General features: G+C 46.6%; 1 protein-coding gene across 1 annotated transcript; it reads left to right on the forward strand.

Moving 5' to 3' along the window:
• The first annotated feature begins 1,599 nt into the window (after positions 1-1,599).
• Positions 1,600-27,182, forward strand: SLC15A4 (solute carrier family 15 member 4). Its single transcript, XM_068208337.1, has 8 exons — positions 1,600-2,228; positions 8,393-8,688; positions 9,474-9,642; positions 10,218-10,295; positions 11,261-11,429; positions 14,861-15,016; positions 24,474-24,632; positions 27,013-27,182. The coding sequence occupies exons 1-8, from the start codon at positions 1,659-1,661 to the stop codon at positions 27,159-27,161; spliced, it is 1,746 nt and encodes a 581-aa protein (XP_068064438.1). The 5' UTR covers positions 1,600-1,658; the 3' UTR covers positions 27,162-27,182.
• Positions 27,183-27,760: the final 578 nt, after the last annotated feature.

A 27,760-nucleotide genomic window follows, 5' to 3' on the forward strand; every position in this document is an offset into this window, starting at 1 on the left:
TTTATGGCATATGTTATTTACAAAGGCCCATTATTGAATGAATATATTTACTTTTACAAGCATCACTTGCTTTGCTACCAACACTGCTCCAGAGCAAGTCATGCCTAAATGTTTGGTATGTAACTACATGATGTCAATAAATTTAACTTTTTCACTGAAAACACACAACCAGAAGTGTCTTACCCACTTTGTTCTGGCCAAAAATAAGACTTTAAGATCTGCTGCTGAAGACAATTTCATACATTCACAACCTTTACATGTGTAATTGTGGAACTGCAGCACATCTCAGGGTTGTAATCTTGCAAGCGCCGATTTGTGTTTTCCCATTTTAACCACAGGCTTTGTCCCACTGAAATCAGAGTGGTCATTCTCCATGTGCACCTGTATAATTCCTGCATGCCCTCACACCCAGCTGCTGCTACCACCCCCGAGTCAGCAGGCACATCCTGGGTGCTGAGCCAGGCCCAAACACATAAAAACACATATAAACCCTGCCTTTTACAGTGCACATTTACCACCTTTTCCTGCTGAAAGGCCTTGTTGTGAGACAACCTTCAACTACAGCATTAAATAACCCTAAAAACCCCAAAGATGAGTCTGGAGCATCTCTTTGGACAGAACATGGGAGCTGGGCCTGTTTAGTCTCCAGAAGGCTGAGAGGGGATCTCATAAGTGCATATAAATATCTCAGAGGCCAAGAAATTGGTGCCAGGCTTTTTTCAGTGGTGCCCAGCCACAGGATGAGGAGCGAGGCACATAAACTGAAGCCCAAGTTCCACCTCTCCATGAAGAACTTCTTTTCATTAAGGACGGCGGAGCACCGGAGCAGCTGCCCAGGGAGGCGGTGGATCCTGGCTCCCTGCGGGCATTCCAAACCCACCTGGGCGCGTTCCTGTGCCACCTGCGCCAGGTGACCCTGCCTGGGCAGGGCTCCAGAGCTCCCTTCCTCTGGGACCCAGCCGGTTCGGGGGTTCTGTGAGAGCTCATTTCCCGGCGGCAGCCCCCCGAGCGGCAGCCGAGTCGAAGCGGGGAGAGGCGCCGCACGCCGCGGGCTGCCCAGCTCCGACGGACTCCGTGCCGGACCTCCGCCCGCTCTGACGGACACGCTGAGGGGCGGGCGGGCGGGCCGGCCGCTCTGACGGACTCCGTGCCGGACCTCCCCGCCCGCTCTGACGGACACGCTGAGGGGCGGGCAGGCTGGCCGGCCGCTCTGACGGACACGCTGAGGGGCGGGCAGGCAGGCGGGCCGGCCGCTCTGACGGACTCCGTGCCGGACCTCCCCGCCCGCTCTGACGGACACGCTGAGGGGCGGGCGGGCTGGCCGGCCGCTCTGACGGACACGCTGAGGGGCGGGCAGGCGGGCGGGCCGCTCTGACGGACTCCGTGCCGGACCTCCGCCCGCCGGGGCTCCCTCACGGCCGGCCACTTCCGCCCCGCCGCGCCCCACTCGGCCTTAGGACGGCGCGACGGGCGGAGTGACAGCGCCCTCGACCAATGGCGCCGCGCCGCTGCCGGGGGCGGGGCCGGGCCCCGGCGGAGTGACAGCAGCCCCGGCCAATGGCGCCGCGCCGCCGCGCGGGGGGCGGGGCCGGCGGCGGCGGCGGGCGCGTCCCTCCGGGCGGGCCGGGAGCGCGGCGGGGCCGGGGCGACGCGGGGCCATGGACGAGGCCGAGCCGAGCGAGCGCAGCCCTCTGCTGAGCAGCGGCGAGCGCGGGCGGGCGGCGAGCAGCGCCTTCCAGGGCCGGCGGCTGGCCTGCGCCGCCGTGCTGCTGGCCGAGCTGCTGGAGCGAGTGGCCTTCTACGGCATCACCTCCAACCTGGTGCTGTTCCTCAACGGGCCGCCCTATGGCTGGGAGGGCGCGCAGGCCAGCCAGGCGCTGCTGCTCTTCATGGGCATCACCTACCTGGTGTCGCCGTTCGGGGGCTGGCTGGCTGACGCCCTGCTGGGCAAGTTCGGCACCATCCTGCTCAGCATGGCGCTGTACCTGCTGGGCATGCTGGCCTTCCCCGTCATCGCCGCGCCGCACACCCGCCAGGGCCTCTGCGGGGACATCCCGCTGTTCCCCGTGGAGAACTGCTCCTCGCCGGCGGCCAACGCCACCCTGGCGCCCTGCTCCCAGGTGGGAGCCACCCGCTACTGTGCCACCGCCACCTTCGTGGGACTGGTCCTCGTGGGGCTGGGCGTCGGCTCGGTCAAGGCCAACATCACCCCGTTCGGGGCAGACCAGGTCAAGTATTGTCTGGCAGCCGCTGCAGCGCTCGGGGTGCCCCGGGGTGGCAGAGGGGCTTGCCTTGCTGGGTGGGCAGTGCCCGAGTGACTGAGCTCGCTGTAGGTGCTCAGCCTTGGAGGGAATCGCATCATCCAGCTCTGTTCCCTGTGCAGTGCAGGTTGTTAAGCTGGGCCCTGTTCGGTATCACTTCGGTGCCCGTGGGGTCTCAGATCCCGTATGAGCCTTGCTTTGCTGGTTACCCTGCCTCAGGTGTGGTACCGGAGTTGGCTAAGCCATCACCGTCTTGAGGACTTGGGTTCAATACTTAATGGCCATTAAGTGGACAGTTAATTGTGCTCGCTGGTGAGTTTGTACCCATTTAATTTGACCTCAGAGCTCATCAGATGAAGTACAAGATACACATTTTAGCTGTGACAGGGATGACGTGGGCCTTCTAAGGCAGTGTCAGAGGCCTTTACCATCCTGTGACTAAAGAAGGCTGCAGACCCAACAGTTTCTGTGCTGTAGGTGTTTGTGCACTGCATTGCCCTTGAGTGGCATTTCTGTGCAGGCTCGTGCTGCATCACATGATGGGGGAAGCTGCTCTGACCCTGGTAAACATCACCTGGGCTGTTCCAGAAGGACACATCCTGTCAAGTGACCTCACGGCCCGCCACAGTGCTGTCATTCCTTGGGTCATCACTGCAGAGCCCAGTGGCTGCACAGAAAACACTTGAGAGGCAACTTGCAGCTCAGTAGCAACTGCAACGCTCTGTTACATCTGCTTTTTTTACAGTCCTGTGCTAAGGCGGTGCGCTGGCTGTGGATGTTGACATGTAATTTCTGCTTTACAAATGGAGAATTTCAGTATGCTCAGGTACTGCTGAGCACCTTTTCTAACTAAACTGAAAGTCCAGTTGCGTGTCTGTCTGCTGGCTCACTGAGTTCTGGTTAGAGCAGGTATCAGAAATGCCATGAATTCTTTGAAAGAGGGAGAATCCACCACAGAATCATTGCCAGACATACCTCTGTTCTCTGTTGTGCGGTTTGCATTTGTCATTCTTTGGCATTTCGTGTATTCTAAATTCTGGGTGAGAGGCAGTATATAAATGTAAAACATTATTATAGCCCAGGATTGTGTGTCCCCGGTGCATTAGCTCTGCTTAAGCCAGCCTGAGCCCATCAAGTGAAATAGCTTTAATATGGCTTTATCTTGTAAGGTGTTTTTCAAAACTGACTGCTTATCCCCAGAACGCTTTATGAAAGTTAAATATGGGAGATAAATAATGGCAGGAACAGAGCAAAAGAAGAGCCATTGCCAATGGAAGTGTAGCTCTTGTAGCTGGATTTTGTAAAGGCTTTTCCCCCAGGATTTCAAGGAAAGCAGGTTTTGGCTGGGTTTGCAGATAATTCACAGTGATTTATGTAGGGTGAAGCAAAAGAAATACTCCTTTCTGGGCCATAATAATCAGTGGAGCTCTGCCGAGGTCTGAATTTTTCCCCTTCTCTCTTTTTCTGGCTTATCTCTTGTTAAATATATTACAGCATGCCACTTACCTTGGAGTGCAGTTTGGGGCCCTCTTGGGTGCCTTTTCCCTGCATAGGAATGTAGAAAACTGCTGGGGAGATGAGTATATATCCATATAGCTGTATATCTATATCTGTGTGTGTCTCGATCTACCTATCTGTGCATCTGAGAATAAAGTCTAACCCAGAGCCACATTCTTGGGAGGCCAGAGCACATTGCAGACATTCTGTTTTGGCTGGATACGTGCTGATAAGATTTGTCCCCTTTCCCCAAAGGAAGGGATGAATTGTATATTATGTACTTTACTTGGCACAATCACCTTTCAGAATGTTAATTACATTTAAAAATTACCATGTGAATTTTTCAGCTGTAATGTGTGTATAGAATTTGGGTGGAGAGCTCTTGTACAGCGAGAGGTTTCTTTATTTAGCAGAATCACTTTGTGGAGAATTGGAAACTGAATTGCAATACTTACTTTTCTCTGAAGTTGGAAGCTGTGGTTTCTAACTCTCTGTTGAGTGCCTGCTTTTAGAAGTGCTGTTAGAGCAGAGTTAGGATCGAGTCACTTCCACCAGTCAGCTTAGCAAAAAGTTCCTGCAAAGCTGGGACAGACCAGCATTTCTCAGCTGTGTTCATAAATGTTTTTCTAGAAGCTGCAGCCTGGTGCTGCTCTAAATCTGAGGGGATGGTTCTCGGAATGGTGTTTCTAATCATGTGATCCCATAACCTGGCACTTTCCAGTTCCCCTTTCAAGTGCGAGTGTTTGCTGTCACTTCCTGTTCCATGGAGCAGCGTGTGACTTTCTGCAGTTGGGAAACAATAGGACTGCTGGTCATGCTGGTGAAAGCTGGTTCAGCTCCAGCACTGAAGCCAGAATAGCAGCAGACTCCTAATCTGGTATCAGCCATAATCGTTCTAATTATAGCTGGATCTCTTTCAGGGTCACAGCGATTAGAGGGGCCAGGTTTCACCCACGCTGTGGCTGCCCTCTGAACTGCCTTCACAGCCAATAAATCTATCAGGCCATAACTGCCAGAGATCTTCTAGCTCTGCTAAAATTCCTGGTTTACAGTTGCTATTGGCAATTGCTGCTGTAAAGATGGCTTTAGAGTGATTTTCATCTTTTATTTATTCGTAAAGCATAGATTTTCCAGCCTCTGGATAAGGATGGGGAGTCACATTAAAAGATTTGAAGGTCCGTGACTGCAACTTGTTTTGTTGTTGCTGCTGTCAAACTTCTTATGAGCCTATGGACCTCGAAGGATCTGCAGAGAACAAGTTTGAAACAAGTTGTGGCATTCACAAGGCCAGTAATGATAGATGGGAGAGGAACAAACGTTATATGTGGACTTGCCGAAATTCAATATAAAACTTTGAAATTATGTAGCAGCTGAGTAATACTGTGGAGCTCAGCTACTGAACTCTCTGAGATGATCTCTAAGAGTAAGTGGTTGTCTGCAGTGATGGATTAGAGGGGTCAGGATTCTGTAAATTTGCACAGAACTCTTGTCATTGTACCTTCTTCTGTAGGCTAAGGACGAGGACAGGCTTCTTTGTTCCATCCCTGCTCTGTTGTGTGGCTGCTTTCAGAGTTGACTGGGATGAGTTTGGGGGTGTTTGTTACATTTGTCACTTGTGACTGTCAGTTGACTGCAGGAACAAATGAAAACTGCTACTCTCAGGAACTTTTGAATGATCATGTTCCTTTCATGTGGGATTTTGACAAGACATCTTCATAATTCTTTGTCTTTGAGAAGATATCCCACCAGGTAGTTCAGTGGGACCTTTATTCAGTTATTAATGTTTGCCAGTTAAATGCCATAGTGGCATTTCAGACGTGGCTGTGATGTGATTTTTAGTGCAAATATATGCTTTGATAAAGAAGGAGGAAATGGATTCTTTGCACTGTAAGCCCGTGGTGTGTATGTCCTTTGAGCACTGCCTTCCTTTTGGTCACTCTGTTACAAAAAGGGCACTGGAGATGGTGAAGGAGGTTTCCAGGAAGGGCCATGGACGTGGTCAGTAGTTTCCAGGTGAGAAATTACAAATCAGTCTAAATTTCCTATCCCTGAAAAGGCAACAAAAAGGAAGATGTAACAGTGGTTTGTGCCAGCAGTGGTCAGGGGAGAGAGGCAGCAATGGAGCAGGAATGGGATGGAGCTGGGCTGTCCCTGGAGCAGGAATGGGATGGAGCTAGGCTGTCCCTGGAGCAGGAATTGGATGGAGCTGGGTTGTCCCTGGAGCAGGAATGGGATGGAGCTGGGTTGTCCCTGGAGCAGGAATGGGATGGAGCTGGGCTGTCCCTGGAGCAGGAATGGGATGGAGCTGGGTTGTCCCTGGAGCAGGAATGGGATGGAGCTGGGCTGTCCCTGGAGCAGGAATGGGATGGAGCTGGGCTGTCCCTGGAGCAGGAATGGGATGGAGCTGGGCTGTCCCTGGAGCAGGAATGGGATGGAGCTGGGCTGTCCCTGGAGCAGGAATGGGATGGAGCTGGGCTGTCCCTGGAGCAGGAATGGGATGGAGCTGGGCTGTCCCTGGTGCGGGAATGGGATGGAGCTGGGCTGTCCCTGGAGCGGGAATGGGATGGAGCTGGGCTGTCCCTGGAGCGGGAATGGGATGGAGCTGGGCTGTCCCTGGAGCGGGAATGGGATGGAGCTGGGCTGTCCCTGGAGCAGGAATGGGATGGAGCTGGGCTGTCCCTGGAGCAGGAATGGGATGGAGCTGGGCTGTCCCTGGAGCGGGAATGGGATGGAGCTGGGCTGTCTGTGCTGTTTCTGGAGCAAGGTGAAAGGAACAAGGCTCGGACGGGGCGGGTTCAAGGCAGGTGAGTGGATCTAGTCCTTCCCACTGTGTCATTACTGTGGAGCTCTTTGCCACAGGATGTTGTGGATTCTGAAAGCTGACCTGGGTTCAGAGGCAGGTTACACGAGCTCATGGAGAGGAGAGCTGCTGCATTGATTAAGCAGAGAGAAGCCATGCTTGGTTCAGGAAGTTTCTCAGGAGCTGATGGTTGGAGGCTGGGATAATGCTTGTCAGAAGCCTCATGGTGTGCTTCCCTGTTCTTACCTGCTTCAAAGTTTGCTTTCTTCTCCCAGCTTTCCTTTATAGAGATGTCAGCAAGGTCATGTGCAAGAGGGAGGATGAGAAGTCATCTGCCTTGCAGAAATAAGAGAACTGAGACTTTGTGATGAAGAAACGGAAACTTCATCAAAGAGATTGCTAACACTTACACAAGTTGGAGCACTGTGTTCCATGTAATTATTTGCTAATATCCTGCTGCTCATTGGGCTTTAGAAGGAATTCTTAGATTGATCCACTGCTGCAGTTGATGAAAGTTAGGAACTGAGTACCAAGTTGGAGCTGGAGAGGGAGAATTTCTTGGGTTTGGTCTCCAGGATTGAATTGGACATTCTAACAGATGCACCCGAATGCCTGGCAATGCTATTAACTGTGCACAGGAATAGATACTTCAGTATTTCCTTTGTGGGGCTTGGCTAAATGGTGCAGATGGGTTTGTGCACCACTGGGAAACCTGAAGCTGTTAATCAGAACTGACAGTGTTAAAAACTCATTTTAAGACACAGCTTGCTCTTCATATTGCAAACTAAGTATGGGTCTTTTGAAGATCTGGCAAATGAGGAGGGGAAATTTGCAGTTGCAAATGAAAAATAACTGACTCAGCCAGGCTGGTGCGTGGCACTGACTTGCTAGTCACTGTTAATGGCCTTTCAGTCATCAACCACTGACAAATACAGTATTATGGATTCTTCTACAGACTACTCGATCTTTTTAATGTATTTTGAAGTTTAACTTGCACCATTTCCCTTACATCACCTCTTATGAGTGATGCTGGATTCCTGGGACTGAATTACAAAATGTGGGGTAACTTAGGCTAGGCAATAATAAAGAGGGATGGTGAAAACTGTACAGGATGGTTCTATAAACCGGGATGTCTTTACTTTCACTGGAGAGACACTGAGAGCTTCAAGCAGAAAAAAGAACACTGTGAACAGCACTGACTTACGGGGATAAATATTTACTGGGGCCTTCTGATCTTCAAGCAATCCAAATTTAATTATTTTTTTTAAAGGTCAGAAGGACAAGTGCTCAATTTGTGTTCTGATGAGAGGCATTAAGACTGTGTTAAAAATTAAATTTGTCGTTTAAGTACCAAGTATTCATTTGAGGCTTAGAAAATGGAATAGTGTTAACTGTTACGTAAATAAAGTTAGAAGAAGCAGTTGTGGCAATACATGAAGTTTTAGGTAGCTTAACTTTTTGTTACTTAAAATCCTGTGGACTATGGGACGTTAATCTGAGGGAGCTTTTTCTAGAGAAATGACCCAGTGAGAGTCAGTGCAGTAGAAATAATAATGGCCTCTCTGGGCAAGCTGTGCCTCTCAGTAGTGTGGCTTTTTTATCCCTGTGCTGTGCTTCTGGAAGGTTACTCACATAATGGTGCAGCTCTCACTGAGGTGTCATTTCATCAAATACCATGTGAAGCCCAAAACACTTCAATCGTTTCAGTGTGACTCTAAATGAAACCTGAGCTCTTCAGTGTATTGAACTTGTTTGAATTCTAATTCAAAGATTCTAATTCTGTTTAGCCTTATTTCCTTCAGAAACTGAAGGGCTTGCTTTTAATCTTCTCCAGGTCAAAGACCGGGGTCCAGAAGCCACAAGAAGATTTTTTAATTGGTTTTATTGGAGCATTAATTTGGGAGCTATCCTCTCTCTGGGAGGCATTGCATACATCCAGCAGAACGTGAGCTTTGTGATCGGATACAGCATCCCAACAGTCTGCATTGGGATTTCCTTCATGGTTTTCTTATGTGGGCAGAGCTTCTTCATCACCAAACCTCCTGATGGCAGTGCCTTCACAGACATGTTCAAAATTCTCACATACTCCTGTTGCTCCAAGAAGACCCATGGGGAACACTCAGCAAACAGGTTTGTGATGAGCTCTTCTGTGTGGCCTCCACCCAGAGTCAGCCTAGGACTGGGACTCCTTAGCTCAGACTGGCTGTAGGAACTCCCACCAGAGCCTGCAGGAGAATGAGCAGGTTTGCTCTGAGAGCTGGAAAACTGGAGTCCTGGAGGTGCTTTCTGGGAGCTGAGGGATGGAAGGGGCACAGTGAGATCACTGGGTCTCCCTGCAGCCAGATCATGGTGTCAGCTGAGCTCTGTGTCCTGCCAGCTCAGAGTTCCTGAGGGTGTAATGTAACCTGCCTGCTGCTCTCAGCATTAGTTAACTTTCTTCTCTGGCAGATATGTTTGTGGATGCCTTCTGATTTGAAAAGCACTGTCATCTGCATTTAATGCTGTAAGTAGCTTGATGGGGAGCCAAAATTTTTCCACTCTCAAGAGCTGCCCATGGAATACTGGTGGTTGAGTTGAATCAGTGGTAAGAGATGTCAGGTGCCTGCTCTGCAGTGGGGTTTCATGTGTTCAGATTGCCAAACAGTTCAGTGGCTTAACCAGCAATATCATAAAATGCAGGTTGCTCTAAGTTCTGCCAGTTATTTAGGGCTGGACTGTGTGGGGAGGATGGGAAATAAGGAAACTTCACAGCAGAAGGTTTCCTCTTATGTTTCCACCTGCTGGGGATCCATTCTGGCCTAGCCGTGTTGCTGTAACTTACATGAATTACTCATTTTGGAAATGCATTAGCTTTTTATAAGGAAGACAAGATTGCCAGTTATGTTTAACTAAACATCTCAAATCCTTTTCCAAAGTGAAGGCCAGGGAGTGCTGCACCCGCCTCGCAAGCAGAGCCTCTTCGAGATGGCCAAGCTGTCTCGGGGGGGCCCCTTCAGAGAAGATAAGGTAGAGGATGTAAAAGCTCTTGTCAAGATTATCCCTGTCTTTCTGGCTTTAATACCTTACTGGACAGTGTATTTTCAAGTGAGTAGTTCCAAATGGTTACAGTTTATATTTTATATAATTTCTAATTTAACATTTTTAGGGTGTTCTCTCACAAACAGGAAACTTACCTTGAAGTTGAGAGATGAAAAATGACTACTAAGGAATGCTCCCAAATAATATTTTGACCTAGTAATAGGAGAAAAAAATCATTACAGTTGTAGTTAAGACTCACAGTTGTACAAATTCACATATCTTAAATACTGTGCTGTGTTTCATCTTGCAGCTGTTTCATATAGGTCAGGCTAAGTGGTCTAGACCTCATTTTAATTTTCAGGTTCTGCCTTATGGAAATGATTCGGGATATCAGATACATTTTGGGCAAAAGAAACAATACAGAAATTATTTTCAAAGACACACAAATGATTATTTGTGTTTTTAGTAAAAATAGCTACAGGGTTATAAAATCTCGTGACGTCCTGACCGTAATTGTTTTCAGTTTGCTGTGTTAGCATTCCAGCTCTGGTATAATCTTTGTTAATTGTTACAAAATGAACAATATCTTGCTCTCAGCACTCCTTGTCCAAGTAATCTCAACTCCTCTTTCCTAATGCTAGATGCAGACAACATATGTATTGCAGAGTCTCCATCTGAAAATTCCCGAGATATCAAATGACACCAACTCCATCCATACGGTGAGCAGAGCAAACAAGTGCAAGGGGCCTTTCTTTAGTGGAAATGCAATTTGGGTCAGTATTGTACAGAAATTCCAGGAAGTTCAGGTAGTGCCTTTGGGGATCAGTGGCCTCAGCCTTTGGGGATTTAGGAGCATGATGCACATCCCAGATTTTGTCACACCAGCAAGTGTCTGGAGTTCACACCAACCTGCTCTGGATGCATTTGGGTTACTCACTGCTTTCATCAAGAGTTTCTTTATCCTTCAGTGGCCAAAGTCTGACCTTTGAAGAAAGCTGATCAATCTCCATGCCCTGAGTTTCCATGCCAGGACAGAAGCATTTCTGCAAGCCCAGTAGGAATGAATACCCATCCTTAAGTGATACATTAGCATTTGGAATTTGAGACACATTTGTTCCTTTAGACTGCCTAATCAATAATCACTTTACCTTCAGCATATTGAAAGAAGCTGTTCAATCAATACTTTTCAAGAAAGGCTGGCATCATGTGATTGCAGAAATGGTACAGAGAAGTAAAACACAGGATTTAGAGGATTTACGTGTGTTACACCATCCTCTCTATTCATTTGACAAGTGTAACTTGATTTTAATTGAACTTTGCATTTACATTAGTAAGACTCTGTTTCTGCTGTTCTGTGGCATATTTCTGATAGTTCTAAGCTTAAAGGAGAAATACAGAGCTTGGCTATTAAATAACTTTCCATGACTGAATTAGGTAAGAAGTTCAATTCTGTCAGATGAGAAACTGAGCTTACAGATGTATGAGCAGCCAGATTCAATGAAAACCTGAATAGCTGAATATGTTCTTCAGCTTTTAAACACTCTTATTTGACTTTTCACAGTGTCTGTCAGTGCATTGTTGTTATTTTGGATCAAAGTGTTCAATCAAGACCTTATTTGTAAAATAATAGCAAAAATTACCTCCTAAGTGTGAAATTGCCAACTGGAGTCATCTCCCCTTTCAGTTTCCAGCAGCCTGGCTGACCATGTTTGATGCAGTGCTTATCCTGATCCTAATACCCTTGAAAGACAAACTGGTGGACCCCATTTTGAAGAGGAATGGCTTGCTGCCATCCTCGCTGAAGAGGATTGCAGTTGGAATGTTCTTTGTCATGTGCTCTGCCTTTGCTGCAGGTAAGAAAACGACTTGGACATCTCCTGACTTGGTGAATTGTTCAGCTCACTGCAACAGCATTTTTTAAAGAACTGTGTGAATATTTAATTCAGCATTATTCAGATCTTTTTTAGTGGGATAGTTGGAATGTGCCTTCATGGATGCATTTTCCTCAATAAAGGGGATTGTATCCAAAAATTTACTAAATTGTTTTGAACACTTGCAATAAAATTGGACCATTTTCCCTGCCTGAAGTAGACTTTGCATATACCCTTTAAAAATGTTTCTTCATACATTCTGACTCATAAGTATAAAAAAGCTGAAATGTTACCCAAAATCCTTTTCTCTGCTCTGAAATAATAAAGTTAGGTTATGGCTGAACAAGAGTTTCCTCCCACTTTGTGTTTTCTCTCCCCTATCTTCCTGTTCCCTAATGTTTGGAAATTAGTGTAGTGTAAAATAGCTCAGCTGTAGCATGAAAGGGAAAAGATGGCAACTGTGCTGGCCCCATAAATCAACTGCTTTTGAGATGATTTCAAGTTGTTAAGTGCTGCTGATGTGGAACTGAACATCTCTGAGCAATGCTTCACAGAATCTATAGCCCTCACCAGCATCACTGTAATGAACATCCTGATAAAGCATTACAGCATTAAATAAATTCATTGCAGCACTTGGGATCCCCCATATTTTAGGGAGAGGGACACTTTGTATGGTTATTAAGATTCCTTTCAATGAGAGAGGTAATTATTAGGCCAAGGTCACTTTGTGGGCAAGGAAAGTTCTTCAAGCAAAGTCATTTAAAGTTAAAATAGAAGTGTTTCTCTTATTCCATGTTTCTTAGGACACTGCTGCTGCAGAAGAGGATGATGTAAAACACTTAAATGTCAGCTCTTTAAATAGAACCTGTGGGCTCACATATGAGGGAATTCAAAACCAGCAATATCTGTCTTTATTCAGAGTGGGGAAGAGCACATCAAGCTGTGATAGCTGAGTTGGGGAATGGGTTCATGCAGCAGAATTCCTTAAGTTTCAGATGCTTTTTTCAATTCACCTACAAACGTAACAAATGATTTTGTTGGTTTGATCCTCCCCACGTCTTCCCCAGTAGAAAGTGAAAAGGTGAATTCTTTGGGTGATTATTTGCAATCTGTTTGGAAAGTTTCACCTTTTGGAGTAACTTCACATCTCCTAATCATAACAGGAGTTTAAGGGCTTCAGTTGTGACAAATTTGAGGTTTAGGAAACTGTTTATTTCTAGCAAGGTGTTGGTTTACATGTTTCATTAAATTTTTATTTTCTCGTTAAGTGATATTTATAGCTGCCATATTTTAACATTCTTAAAATACACTGCTGCTTCCAACCATTGCTGCCTTCGAGAGGGACCCTGAATAAAATCTTAACGATATGAAAATGTCAAGAATTTGCAATCATGGCAATATCTTAATGATTTGTTTGTGCCGTATTTCCATTTTGACTTGCTTATCTAACAGCCATTAGTTGTGGACACTACTGAAGCTGCCTATTACATTGGTTAGATTATTTAAAATATTTTATAAACTCTGTTGAAATACAACTGATGAGATTTAATGAACATCTGCTGTGCTTCATGCATCTTAAGGTGAATTCTGAGCAGCAATGTTCAAGGTTATTCAACTGGAAAATCTACTTCATTTATAGAGTTTAAACCATTATAGCAAGAAGTTCAGATTATTTTAACTCCTAAGAGTGTAAAATTAAATATGAAAGTTGTCTATCAAGGTCTTAAAGGAAGAATTGACACATTCCAGATTCTGAAGTATTTTGAAGATGAATTTATGGCAAAGTTTGGTATATTGTAGTTGTGCTCCTAGGTGGCTCAATGCTTATTTTGTAAGAGTATGAACACATTAAGATCACTTGATGTTTTGAGGTGTTGAGTGCAAATAAATGAAATGATGTCTGAGCTCTTAGATGACTGTACTGCTTTCTTTACACTTTAATTAAGTTCCACTCTAAGTGTTTGGCAGCTATATTAAAATTAAAACATCAAGAAGTCCAGTTTCATTTTAATTACAGCAGCTCTTCATAGTTCAGAGGGCACTGAGGTAGCTGAAGAGAAAGATACATTAAGAAAGATATATAAAAATAAGATGGGTCACCTAAAAAGAAGTGAGGAATTCAGAGAAAATGTGGTGGCTGGCCTGACATGAGGAAGTAATAAATTCAGACCAGTCTTTCCCTCAAATCCAGATGTTAGTAAGAAATTTGGCACTGTCACTAAGCTCAGAGGTGCTGATCTGGCTGGACCCCTCAGGGTTTTATGTCACAGAGCAGGAATCATGTTGCACATCAGGAATTGTGCTGCCAGTGTGGCTCAGAGGGGTTCAGCAGCACAGGAACTGTGCCCGTGGCACCCTTGGGGAGGCTCCAGGGAAGGGAAGCTGGCAGTGAGGAAGCAGATGGAATCCCTGGACATGCTGTGATACCCACGAAAGCAGCCTGTCTAAGGCCTGCACGTTGTTTTGGGGACTCATTTTGTGTCCCAGGATGAGGTCAGGACAGGCTCAGGACAGAAAGAGCCCCGAGCTGACAGCACTGATGGGAGGCTGGCAGTGGAACCACGCTGTAGGAAGCAGTGGCAGTGGCTCAGACCTGCTCCTCTGAATTGCGATGAATAAATTCACCTTATTTCCGAGGATAAGGGATGAGAGTTCCTTTATAGAGGTCTCTTTTGGGTGAAGCAGGGAGTTTTATTAACTGGTAGCTACTCTGTGTATTTTATGTAACTGTGAGCCATCGTTTAATCTGGGCAACTTCAACAAAACCCTACAGCATTATTTGATATTCACTTTCTACTCTAAGCTGTTGTGCTGAGCAAGCTAAAAATGCTTATATTTTACACTATCCTGTCTCTTTTTCATTCCATATGAAGTACTTTCTATGCAATGTATTGCTTGTAAATCAAGCTCTAATGAGCTCTCGGATCTCTTCGGATGAAAAGTGTCATATAAATGTCATAATCATATTCATAGAGGGTTTTCATAGCTCTACAGGACTGCTGTAGCCATTTCCATAAGCAAAAGGGTTTCTAATTTATGAATACTATGGTGGCAGTTGAAATGATTCAACAGTGCAAAGTAGTAGTTTGTGAAAATGAGATTGTCTTTAAAAAAACCCCAGCACAGTGTCCATGAGAGCTCTGAGCTGATCCATCCAGAAATGGGCTAAGTGTTTGTATAATTATTGCTGCTGAATGAGAATATAATCACTAATTCTATGGCAGAACAACTGTATGTCTTGAAATAACATCAGCAGAAGTAGTCTGCAATGTTTTATGTCAGGAAATAAATACGTATTCCTATTGTATCATTTCTAATTGTAATGCAAGGCTGAATCCTAATTTAATTCTTAATATAGAAAAACAATGTTTGCATCTTGGGTCAATTTTTTTTTTCCCTCCCCTTTCACATAGGAATTCTGGAAAGCAACAGACTGAAAATTGTAAAGGTTAAAACAATTAACCAGACAATTGGGAATGTTACATACCATGCTGCAGATTTGCCAATCTGGTGGCAGATTCCTCAATATGTGCTGATTGGATTCAGTGAAATATTTGCAAGTATAGCAGGTAAGAGTCTGTGTGTGCTTAAATCTGCTTTTGTATCTATCATAAAGGATGGAATCTTAGAAAAGAAATACTTCTGAAATCATTACAAGTAAGCTCTGATGTTCCCAAATACATTTGCATACAACATTGCTCAATTTAAGTGGCAGAGCTCACCATTGTCTTGCACATTGGAAGCCTGGCTATTTAAAACTGTGCTTTCAAAACTGAATTTCAAGCAGAGTGACACCTAAAATATTTGTGTGGCATCTAATTAGTGCTGGATATTTGCAAGCTCTAATGGAAAACAATCTACCCTTTCAACATTGTATTTTAATGCAGTTTTGTGTCCTTGAATATTCCTCTGTGTTGGAAATACAATTTGTACTCTGTGATTTTTTTTTTTGGTCTTCTAAACTGTGAGTTCAGTTTATAAAGTCAATTAGTAAGTGGAAACACCTTTCTGAGGGCAAAGGGAAGAAACAAACCACATTTAAATTCATGTTACTTTGAAATAAGAAAAGTTTTTGTGTATATTAATAATGAAGCAGCTATTTTTGTATCATTTTATCTACTCGATTTCTAGATCAGTTTTTCAGTAGCTGTTCCAGTAGTTCACCATGACTCTAAGCAAACTGAAACTCTGCTCCCATTTTGTGTGTCTTGAACAAATGCAGGAGATCTTAAGTTCCCTAACACGGCCTGTGTGATGCAGTGGACAGCTGTGTGCTCACACCGACTTCTAAGCTGAAAGTGGAGTGGGAGGAGAGGGTGAACAGGAGTATAAAACCCCATTTGCTGGTGTGTTTCCTGTGTGTGCAGGGCTCCTAGCAGGAGGAAAGCTCAGACAGTCCTCTGTGGTGCCTGTGGCTTTGCCAGCTCTGCTTTCCTGGGGTGGCACGGGTGGAATGCACCTGGGAATCTCTCAGCACAGCTGTGCACACGTGCTGTGTGAGCAGGGCTTGGTTACAGTGGCAGAAACACCTCTGAGTGTCCAGCTGAACACCTCTGACACACCAGAAACACCTCTGAGTGTCCAGCTGAACACCTCCTACACACCAGAAACACCTCTGAGTGTCCAGCTGAACACCTCCTACACACCAGAAACACCTCTGAGTGTCCAGCTGAACACCTCCTACACACCAGAAACACCTCTGAGTGTCCAGCTGAACACCTCTGAGACACCAGAAACACCCCTGAGTGTCCAGCTGAACACCTCCTACACACCAGAAACACCTCTGAGTGTCCAGCTGAACACCTCCTACACACCAGAAACACCTCTGAGTGTCCAGCTGAACACCTCTGACACACCAGAAACACCTCTGAGTGTCCAGCTGAACACCTCCTACACACCAGAAACACCTCTGAGTGTCCAGCTGAACACCTCCTACACACCAGAAACACCTCTGAGTGTCCAGCTGAACACCTCTGACACACCAGAAACACCTCTGAGTGTCCAGCTGAACACCTCTGACACACCAGAAACACCTCTGAGTGTCCAGCTGAACACCTCCGACACACCAGAAACACCTCTGAGTGTCCAGCTGAACACCTCCTACACACCAGAAACACCTCTGAGTGTCCAGCTGAACACCTCTGACACACCAGAAACACCTCTGAGTGTCCAGCTGAACACCTCCTACACACCAGAAACACCTCTGAGTGTCCAGCTGAACACCTCCTACACACCAGAAACACCCCTGAGTGTCCAGCTGAACACCTCCTACACACCAGAAACACCTCTGAGTGTCCAGCTGAACACCTCCTACACACCAGAAACACCTCTGAGTGTCCAGCTGAACACCTCCTACACACCAGAAACACCTCTGAGTGTCCAGCTGAACACCTCCTACACACCAGAAACACCTCTGAGTGTCCACCTGAACACCTCTGAGACACCAGAAACACCTCTGAGTGTCCAGCTGAACACCTCCTACACACCAGAAACACCTCTGAGTGTCCAGCTGAACACCTCCTACACACCAGAAACACCTCTGAGTGTCCAGCTGAACACCTCTGACACACCAGAAACACCTCTGAGTGTCCAGCTGAACACCTCTGACACACCAGAAACACCTCTGAGTGTCCAGCTGAACACCTCTGACACACCAGAAACACCTCTGAGTGTCCAGCTGAACACCTCCTACACACCAGAAACACCTCTGAGTGTCCAGCTGAACACCTCTGACACACCAGAAACACCTCTGAGTGTCCAGCTGAACACCTCCTACACACCAGAAACACCTCTGAGTGTCCAGCTGAACACCTCCTACACACCAGAAACACCTCTGAGTGTCCAGCTGAACACCTCCTACACACCAGAAACACCTCTGAGTGTCCAGCTGAACACCTCCTACACACCAGAAACACCTCTGAGTGTCCAGCTGAACACCTCTGAGACACCAGAAACACCCCTGAGTGTCCAGCTGAACACCTCCTACACACCAGAAACACCTCTGAGTGTCCAGCTGAACACCTCCTACACACCAGAAACACCTCTGAGTGTCCAGCTGAACACCTCTGACACACCAGAAACACCTCTGAGTGTCCAGCTGAACACCTCCTACACACCAGAAACACCTCTGAGTGTCCAGCTGAACACCTCCTACACACCAGAAACACCTCTGAGTGTCCAGCTGAACACCTCTGACACACCAGAAACACCTCTGAGTGTCCAGCTGAACACCTACACACCAGAAACTCCTCTGAGTGTCCAGCTGAACACCTCCTACACATCAGAAACACCTCTGAGTGTCCAGCTGAACACCTCCTACACACCAGAAACACCTCTGAGTGTCCAGCTGAACACCTACACACCAGAAACACCTCTGAGTGTCCAGCTGAACACCTCCTACACACCAGAAACACCTCTGAGTGTCCAGCTGAACACCTCCTACACACCAGAAACACCTCTGAGTGTCCAGCTGAACACCTCTGACACACCAGAAACACCTCTGAGTGTCCAGCTGAACACCTCTGACACACCAGAAACACCTCTGAGTGTCCAGCTGAACACCTCCGACACACCAGAAACACCTCTGAGTGTCCAGCTGAACACCTCTGACACACCAGAAACACCTCTGAGTGTCCAGCTGAACACCTCTGACACACCAGAAACACCTCTGAGTGTCCAGCTGAACACCTCTGAGACACCAGAAACATCTCTGAGTGTCCAGCTGAACACCTCCTACACACCAGAAACACCTCTGAGTGTCCAGCTGAACACCTCTGACACACCAGAAACACCTCTGAGTGTCCAGCTGAACACCTCCTACACACCAGAAACACCTCTGAGTGTCCAGCTGAACACCTCCTACACACCAGAAACACCTCTGAGTGTCCAGCTGAACACCTCCTACACACCAGAAACACCCCTGAGTGTCCAGCTGAACACCTCCTACACACCAGAAACACCTCTGAGTGTCCAGCTGAACACCTCCTACACACCAGAAACACCTCTGAGTGTCCAGCTGAACACCTCCTACACACCAGAAACACCTCTGAGTGTCCAGCTGAACACCTCCTACACACCAGAAACACCTCTGAGTGTCCACCTGAACACCTCTGAGACACCAGAAACACCTCTGAGTGTCCAGCTGAACACCTCCTACACACCAGAAACACCTCTGAGTGTCCAGCTGAACACCTCCTACACACCAGAAACACCTCTGAGTGTCCAGCTGAACACCTCTGACACACCAGAAACACCTCTGAGTGTCCAGCTGAACACCTCTGACACACCAGAAACACCTCTGAGTGTCCAGCTGAACACCTCCTACACACCAGAAACACCTCTGAGTGTCCAGCTGAACACCTCCTACACACCAGAAACACCTCTGAGTGTCCAGCTGAACACCTCTGACACACCAGAAACACCTCTGAGTGTCCAGCTGAACACCTCTGACACACCAGAAACACCCCTGAGTGTCCAGCTGAACACCTCTGACACACCAGAAACACCTCTGAGTGTCCAGCTGAACACCTCCGACACACCAGAAACACCTCTGAGTGTCCAGCTGAACACCTCCTACACACCAGAAACACCTCTGAGTGTCCAGCTGAACACCTCCTACACACCAGAAACACCTCTGAGTGTCCAGCTGAACACCTCTGACACACCAGAAACACCTCTGAGTGTCCAGCTGAACACCTCCTACACACCAGAAACACCTCTGAGTGTCCAGCTGAACACCTCTGACACACCAGAAACACCTCTGAGTGTCCAGCTGAATACCTCCTACACACCAGAAACACCTGAGTGTCCAGCTGAACACCTCCTACACACCAGAAACACCTCTGAGTGTCCAGCTGAACACCTCCTACACACCAGAAACACCTCTGAGTGTCCAGCTGAACACCTCTGAGACACCAGAAACACCCCTGAGTGTCCAGCTGAACACCTCCTACACACCAGAAACACCTCTGAGTGTCCAGCTGAACACCTCCTACACACCAGAAACACCTCTGAGTGTCCAGCTGAACACCTCCTACACACCAGAAACACCTTTGAGTGTCCAGCTGAACACCTCTGAGACACCAGAAACACCTCTGAGTGTCCAGCTGAACACCTCTGACACACCAGAAACACCTCTGAGTGTCCAGCTGAACACCTCCTACACACCAGAAACACCTCTGAGTGTCCAGCTGAACACCTCTGACACACCAGAAACACCTCTGAGTGTCCAGCTGAACACCTCCTACACACCAGAAACACCTCTGAGTGTCCAGCTGAACACCTCCTACACACCAGAAACACCTCTGAGTGTCCAGCTGAACACCTCCTACACACCAGAAACACCTCTGAGTGTCCAGCTGAACACCTCCTACACACCAGAAACACCTCTGAGTGTCCAGCTGAACACCTCCTACACACCAGAAACACCTCTGAGTGTCCAGCTGAACACCTCTGACACACCAGAAACACCTCTGAGTGTCCAGCTGAACACCTCTGACACACCAGAAACACCTCTGAGTGTCCAGCTGAACACCTCCTACACACCAGAAACACCTCTGAGTGTCCAGCTGAACACCTCTGACACACCAGAAACACCTCTGAGTGTCCAGCTGAACACCTCTGACACACCAGAAACACCTCTGAGTGTCCAGCTGAACACCTCCTACACACCAGAAACACCTCTGAGTGTCCAGCTGAACACCTCTGACACACCAGAAACACCTCTGAGTGTCCAGCTGAACACCTCTGACACACCAGAAACACCTCTGAGTGTCCAGCTGAACACCTCCTACACACCAGAAACACCTCTGAGTGTCCAGCTGAACACCTCCTACACACCAGAAACACCTCTGAGTGTCCAGCTGAACACCTCTGACACACCAGAAACACCTCTGAGTGTCCAGCTGAACACCTCCTACACACCAGAAACACCTCTGAGTGTCCAGCTGCCTCTTTGGCACTGCTTCAGTAGGATTGTGGAGCTACCTGCTGCAATCCATCAAAACTCCTCCAGTGTTTCCTCGTGGAAAACTCATTTTACAGCTCACTGCATTTCTGCTTGACTACAGTCACCTGTTAGGGTGCTGAAATTCTGTTTGCAAATGCTGAACCCTGGGGCTCATCCACTCAGACTGGCCATACCCACAGCCCTTCTCCTTCGATTGCTTGTGGCACAACTCCTGTTTCACTTCCCCTGGGGAGGTCACTTTCATTCCTGGGCAATCACAGTGGGCTGAAGTGAGATCTCTGCTTCTGGGAGATCTTGCTGGCGGTGGCCCCAGCTGTCACATGGCCCATTTGTTCCCCTCTTAGTGGAACAGTGAACTTCTGCTCCAGCAGGTTTCTGGTTACTCATGTGCTGCTGTCATCGCACTAGTTAGGAAATAAAATAAGGTGCTTGCAGTGCTTGGCAAGGAGAATAACAGTGGGGCTTGTTATTTTTTCTTATCTACTCCTTTGCTGTCCATTTCATTATGTGTGTATGGTACCTGTCATCAATGCTGACATACAAAAATCTGAAGATAAAATCTTGCCTGATTTAGTTAGTTACTAAAACTAAGGCTGTGTTTAGCACTTTTATCCAAAGAATAAAATGAATTACTTGTAGTCAGTTTAGTGACGGTGCCACTTAAATCCTAACTCAGATAAACAGATGACTTATCAGAAACACAAGTGTTCATGGAAAATTAAACCAATTTCTTCCCTGTTACACAATCTTGTTTCTCTATCAGGTACTATTAATAGGTATTTGCAAGGAAAAAAATAGCAAACCTGTCTGCAGGCTGTGGAAAGGTCTTGAAGCACTTTCTGTTTGCTGAACTCCAAGCTGAGAGGACCTTAGTGGAGTTCTGTGTGAGAAGTCTTTAAGGCTTGCACAATTCTTACGTGAATATTCTGCTGTTCTGCGCTGCTGGGTCTGTACCAACAGCATTAGAACTTCAAAAACTCTTGGTCAGTGTTTGAAAAAAAAGTGTACCAAAAATTCTATGCAGAGCTTAATTGCTTTGTGTAGTGCACTTTCATTGGATTTTTTTTTTTTACAAAGGCTCTTTCCTGCCTTCTGATTGTTATCTGAACATAATATTATTAAGAAGGCCTCTCAAGACTCAGAGTTTACTTTACCAATGCAATATTAAACTTGATAAAGGCATCTACTGTGCTATGAAATTCAGGCTTAAAATAAGCAGAGTGTTACTAGTTACAAAACCATAATGCTGTGGAAATGTTTGTTGTGAGCAAAAAGGGACTAAATAGCCCAAGAGCTGAAACATACCTCTGTTTTTCTGTTTACTGTAAAACTAAGCATATTCTTATTAAGCCACATTAGTTCCACTTGAGGTACCTTTAAAAAGATGACACACATTGCATTAATCTTTTGTATTATTCTGTCAATCCTCCTAAAGCACCCTTGTCTGACTGGGAATTGTAATCTCACATGACAACACCAGTGAGGGGCTTTAATTTCAGAAGTGCTTGTTTGCAGAAGCATGAAATCATTATCAATGGCTGCCAGCAGCCAAAGGAGCTCCGAAGGCAAAGAAAAGATTTTATATTCTTTATGCCAGATTAAATATTAGTGTTGCTGCAAAAGTCATTCTAATTTAGAAATGTACCTTATTTTGTTGCAAAAAGTGCAGGGTTACACTCATTTTGGTCTTTGTTCTGAGTCTTAAGGTCTTTTTCCAGCTGGAACAGTCAGATCCACTGTATCTGTAAAATGAACAAGAAAAGAAACAGTCCAGATCCTTTCACGTGTTACACCTGAGCTTAACTTGTACAAAACATTCAAAGCCTGGTGACCAGGGTGTAGCTGAGGCTCAGGAGACCTGTGGCAGCTCTGAGAACTTAACCAGAAGTCACAAACAAGCTGCTGTGTGCTCAGAGTAGTCTGCTTGTTTTTTCTTAAAGTGCAGTTGGACAGGTAAATACTCCTCGGAAAATCAGAATTGTTCTGTTGGTGGCAGAGCCTAGAAAACAAAAGCACTGTTAATTCTGGAAATAAACACCATTCTGCCCCCTGCCCAGCTGTGTCTCTGGTTGTGGTTTGAGTTTAGGGAAGCCCCACAGCTGAGTTTCAGTTGTGCTGGCATCCCAGCCCATCCCACCCATCCCGCCAAGCCCAGCCCAGCCCATCCCACCCATCCCATCCCATCCCATCCCATCCCAGCCCATTCCCTCCCATCCCACCCATCCCATCCCAACCCATCCCATCCCACCCATCCCATCCCATCCCATCCCAACCCATCCCATCCCACCCATCCCATCCCATCCCATCCCATCCCATCCCATCCCACCCATCCCATCCCATCCCACCCATCCCATCCCATCCCATCCCATCCCATCCCATCCCATCCCATCCCATCCCGCCCCTCCCATCCCACCCATCCCATCCCATCCCGCCCAGCCCATCCCGCCCATCCCATCCCATCCCATCCCATCCCGCCCATCCCATCCCACCCATCCCATCCCATCCCATCCCAGCCCATTCCCTCCCATCCCACCCATCCCATCCCAACCCATCCCATCCCACCCATCCCATCCCATCCCATCCCAACCCATCCCATCCCACCCATCCCATCCCATCCCATCCCATCCCATCCCATCCCATCCCACCCATCCCATCCCATCCCATCCCATCCCATCCCATCCCATCCCATCCCACCCATCCCATCCCATCCCACCCATCCCATCCCATCCCATCCCACCCATCCCATCCCATCCCATCCCATCCCGCCCATCCCATCCCACCCATCCCATCCCATCCCATCCCATCCCACCCATCCCATCCCGTCCCATCCCATCCCATCCCATCCCATCCCGCCCATCCCATCCCACCCATCCCATCCCATTCCACCCAGCCCATCCCATCCCAGCCCATCCCAGCCCGCTGCTGGCCCGCTCTGCCCCGTTTGCAGAGGGAAGGAGCAGCAGGGTGGTGGCCACCAGCCACAGCTCAGGTGCCAGGAGGCTGCTGTTGGAGCACTGAGAGCACCCAGCTCTGCTTCTTTCCAAAACCAAAGCTCTTCCCTCGCAGGCTGGCCTGTCTGCCTTGGAGTGTTCATCCTTTTCTTGAAAAGAAATGCCACTGGATTTCTGTTAAAGCCTGCCTGGAGTAGTCAGACAGCAGTGGTGCTGTAAATAAGGCATGCCTTTATTATGCCAGACATAAGAGTTATGCAGTTTCAGGTCTGTAATGCTCTCCTTGCAAAGAAAAATGTTAGATGAGGTAGCATTAATTCCCAGTATGAGCAGACTGTTTTGAAACAAGCATTTCACCTGTCAGAAAAAGCTCTGCAAGGAATGTATTTGATTGTCTCTTGTGAATAATCCCATTTGATTTTTGACAGGAGTATTATTCTAAAAAGGAGAGTTAATCATGGGCATTAATCTTTGTGTGGCAGAGCCTAACCCAGGGTGTGTTCTTGGTACACAATTTCAGTAGCACAGATTTGCAGATGGATGGTCACTGGTACGTTTTTCTTGGGTTTATTGGTTGAAATTTGAGTAAAGACAACTGAAAATTCGAGCCCAATATCTACAAATCTTAAAAATAACTCAGAGGATTCTAGATGAAAAGTAAATTAAATTACAATAATTACTGCCTTTCCAGTTCCAGTTAATTTCTCTGTCTGCACATTCAGAGACAGACACTGAGGCTGTAAAAAATTAATGTTCATGGCTAATGCAAGAGTGACTTTTTGCCTTGTCCTGCATGCCAGGAACAGGAGATGGGGAACGTGGAGTTGCCAGGTTTGAGCTAGTTCAATGCATTTCTTTGAGGATAATTTTAGACAGAAAAATGAATATGTTGGTTCAGAAGATTTCTTGATTTTACACATGGAATATAAATAAGATCAAAGTCTGTGTCTCAACATTGGGTTATACATTGATGACCTTTAAGAGGATTCATAAAGCAATTAAAAGGACCTGGAACTGCTAGGGATTCACTGCACACCTGTGGCTTCTCGAACAATCTACTGTTATTTCTTACATGCTCTGATGGCATTTTTTCATCTTGTAATACAGGTCTAGAATTTGCATATTCAGCTGCTCCCAAATCCATGCAGAGTGCTATTATGGGGCTGTTCTTCTTCTTTTCGGGGATTGGCTCGTTTGTTGGCTCTGGATTGTTGGCACTGGTGTCTGTTAAAGAAATTGGCTGGATGAGTAATCACACAGATTTTGGTAAGTGTATTTTTCAGTGTGCTCATGGTCTGGAAAGTAGAAGTTTCAGTTAAACATCAAGGACATGGCACTGTTGAGTTTTAACACAGTTATTATTTTCAAAATGTTAATTTTTCTACTGCTCTGTTATAGTTTCATTTTGCATCTAAGTATGAAATAATGTGAGTGTGCAAAATAATTCACTGCCCTCATGAAAGCATGAGGAACACCTCTGTAGAGCCTCAGTTACTTGCTCAGCTGTTACTGCATTTCATCTCTAGAAATTACAAATATTTTCATTTCAGTAAAAAATATTTAAATTACGTGCAGCAGAAGAATATATTTGGTATAAAGTATTGAAATTGCTTTCTGTGGTTATGGGAAGTAAAATGTACCCATTTCTCTGCAAGTGATTATTCAGCTTCCTCATTTCAAGTGACTTCATTGAAATTACCATGAGTTAATTCTGCACTTGTGTCTGCTAGCTATTTATACTCCTAAAGTTCAACAGATCACCTGCTTTGAGTTGCCAGTGGAGGTTAAAAATAATTACTGGCACCAGTAGGTGGCACCTTGGGAATTTCAGAAAACCCTCCCATCCTCAGTGGGCTAATTAGTTCAACCAGGAGTGTGAACAGTTCTTAAAATGTCTGCTAGGCCTGCTGTGTGTACATGGCTTAAAATTGCAGCCTAAACTTTCATTTTGGTCCAAGAGAATTTGCATTTCAACTGGATTTGCATCTACCAAAAAGCAATGGTGTCTGATTCCTCCATGTGCCACAAGTTGGCATCTGTGGCTTATAAGCTGTTCTTTAAAAACTGCAGAGGAAAGCAAGCAGCCTGAACCTTATGGAAGTGTCCTCCCCAAAGGAATATTTCACTCCATCGAGACATCTTTTCCCCGTCAGTTTCAAAATGGGAAAAGGAACCTTTTCTGCAATAGAGAGGTCGTTCAGCTGCTGAGAGCTCAGCAGGGAATAAGAATTCCACACAAATAATGCTGGTGCTTCCTCAGCCCCCTGCCCATGTTCCCTGAAGCAGCTGGCGAGAAGACACTGCCAGATCTTCTCTCTGGGATCTGGGAAATACTGGGGCTGTGCTAAATCTACCCAGAGGTGGCCAGCACTGGAAGGGGCTGCCTTTCAGTGGCCTGTGGGCACTGTCAGCACCAGGTGTTGGTGCCTTTCCCAGCAGGGACACACCTGGCAGGTGTGTCTGGGCTGACTGCAGCTGCAGCACCCACAGCAGCCCCTGCTGTAACCCTGAGGAACTTTGTGATCCATTTTCAGTGGTGCAGCATCACTGAAAGTTACCAGAGCCACTTCTGAACTTCACCTGGGTTTTCCAGGGTAGGAATTGCAAGGAGTCGATCAAGGAATGACGGGGGGCTTCTTCATGAGGTGCTGTATAATGACTGTAAGCACATGCCCTAAATTTCTATTTCTGCCAACTCACGACATCATTGGGGATGACTGCCTGCCTCCGGAAAATCCTGAGGAAGTTCCCTCTCTGCAGCACTTCAGGGGTGGTTGCTGCCATTGAATAGATTTGTTTCTCCCACCAAAACTAAGATTTCATGGGTTTAATATCCCGTCTCATAAAGGATAATTACTACTCTTTAAACACATCTGCTCTTGAAATGGAGATTCACATCTATATTGTATTTTAAATGTCAAGGAAAGGCTCAGTTTAATTTTATTGCATTTTATGATAAGTTCATTTAATTGAATCTTAAGTTTCAGTAATTAAAGTAATTTAATCTGAACGTTTATAGGCTTGCTGCAGGAACAGCTGGTTAGGGTCCATGTACACGTCACTATTTGAGTCTGCAACACATCTGATAATTGTAATGGTCCAGTTGGCTGTGCTGTGCTGGAAATGAGCCACAATATATTGTTCTTGGAAATCCAGCAGGAGCTGGGCATGCTTCCTAACAGAGGAATAATGTTTTAGCAATGAGCTTTCTTCATTTAACATTGTTCAATGTCCAAAGCAGTAATTTATGACAGCTTTCAGGGAGCATCAAAGGTGAACTGAACCACAGAGAAGTCACCTATGTTTTCATGAACTCTAAACTTTGTTTTCCAAAAAAGGCTGGGAAACAATTGCAGTAATGGCTTTTTTTATATCTGTGGAGTTGCCAACTTCTTCCTTTACAGAATTCATTTTTTGGTTTTTGTAGTTTCTTTTGATTTGATCTAAGGCATTGGAGAAAAAAAGAAAGCATTCCTTATGCTGTGCACATCTTCCTCAGCAGTGCCAGCCTTTGGTGTGGATAATTAAAAATGAGCTGTGGTTTGGTTTGGTTCTGCAGAAAAGTTCACCACTTAAACTTGACCAGATTCACGTTTTCGTTTGTATCATCTTAGTTAATGCTTTTTGCCTCCCCAATTCTTCCTAGGGAATATTAATGGCTGCCAACTGAACTATTACTTCTTTCTGCTGGCTGCTATCCAAGGAGCCACCCTGCTGCTTTTCCTGATAGTCTCTGTGAAGTACGAGCACCACAAGTCGAAGGCGAGCGAAGCGGCTGCCAACGGGAGGCTGTGAGCCCTGGCACGGGCAGCCTGTGCCAGCAGCACCCAGGGAAGGGGCAGTGCCCAGCCAGGAGCTCTCCTGCCTGCCCAGGGACTCTGCAGCCCTGCCCTGTGCGAGTGGTAAGTGCCTTATGGCAGGGGCTGTTTCTTGCACTACGTCCTGGCAGAGGACAGCGAGCCTTGACGGGAATGCACTGCGGGCATTCGCGCTGCTCTTTGCTCATGGGGAGATGTTTACTGAGCTCCTGAGGCTGGGACTCCTGCAGGTGGAGTGCAGGGACTCCCAGGGGCTCTTCTGGCCCAAACTGAACGTGGATCCACAGACACACTCGGCAGGCCAAGCCTACCCTGAGGACACAGCACAGAAACCTTTGACAGGAGCCTCAAGCAGTGCATGGGGTTTCAGTGCTGGGAGTCATTCTGGGGTGAGAAACAGGGACAAATTAAATCACAAATTAGCACAGCTTAAATTTTATAATTGACCTGTTACTGACAGTGCATCGAGGATTTCAGTCCAGACTTGCAGTCAGGAGTCAGGAGGACTGAATCCTAAACCCCAGGAGCTGGTCAGACAGCTGCTGCAGATTGCTGCACAATTAACACTTGTTGGGA

The sequence above is a fragment of the Anomalospiza imberbis genome, chromosome 18, assembly GCF_031753505.1.
Source record: "Anomalospiza imberbis isolate Cuckoo-Finch-1a 21T00152 chromosome 18, ASM3175350v1, whole genome shotgun sequence".
Classification (NCBI taxonomy): domain Eukaryota; kingdom Metazoa; phylum Chordata; class Aves; order Passeriformes; family Viduidae; genus Anomalospiza; species Anomalospiza imberbis.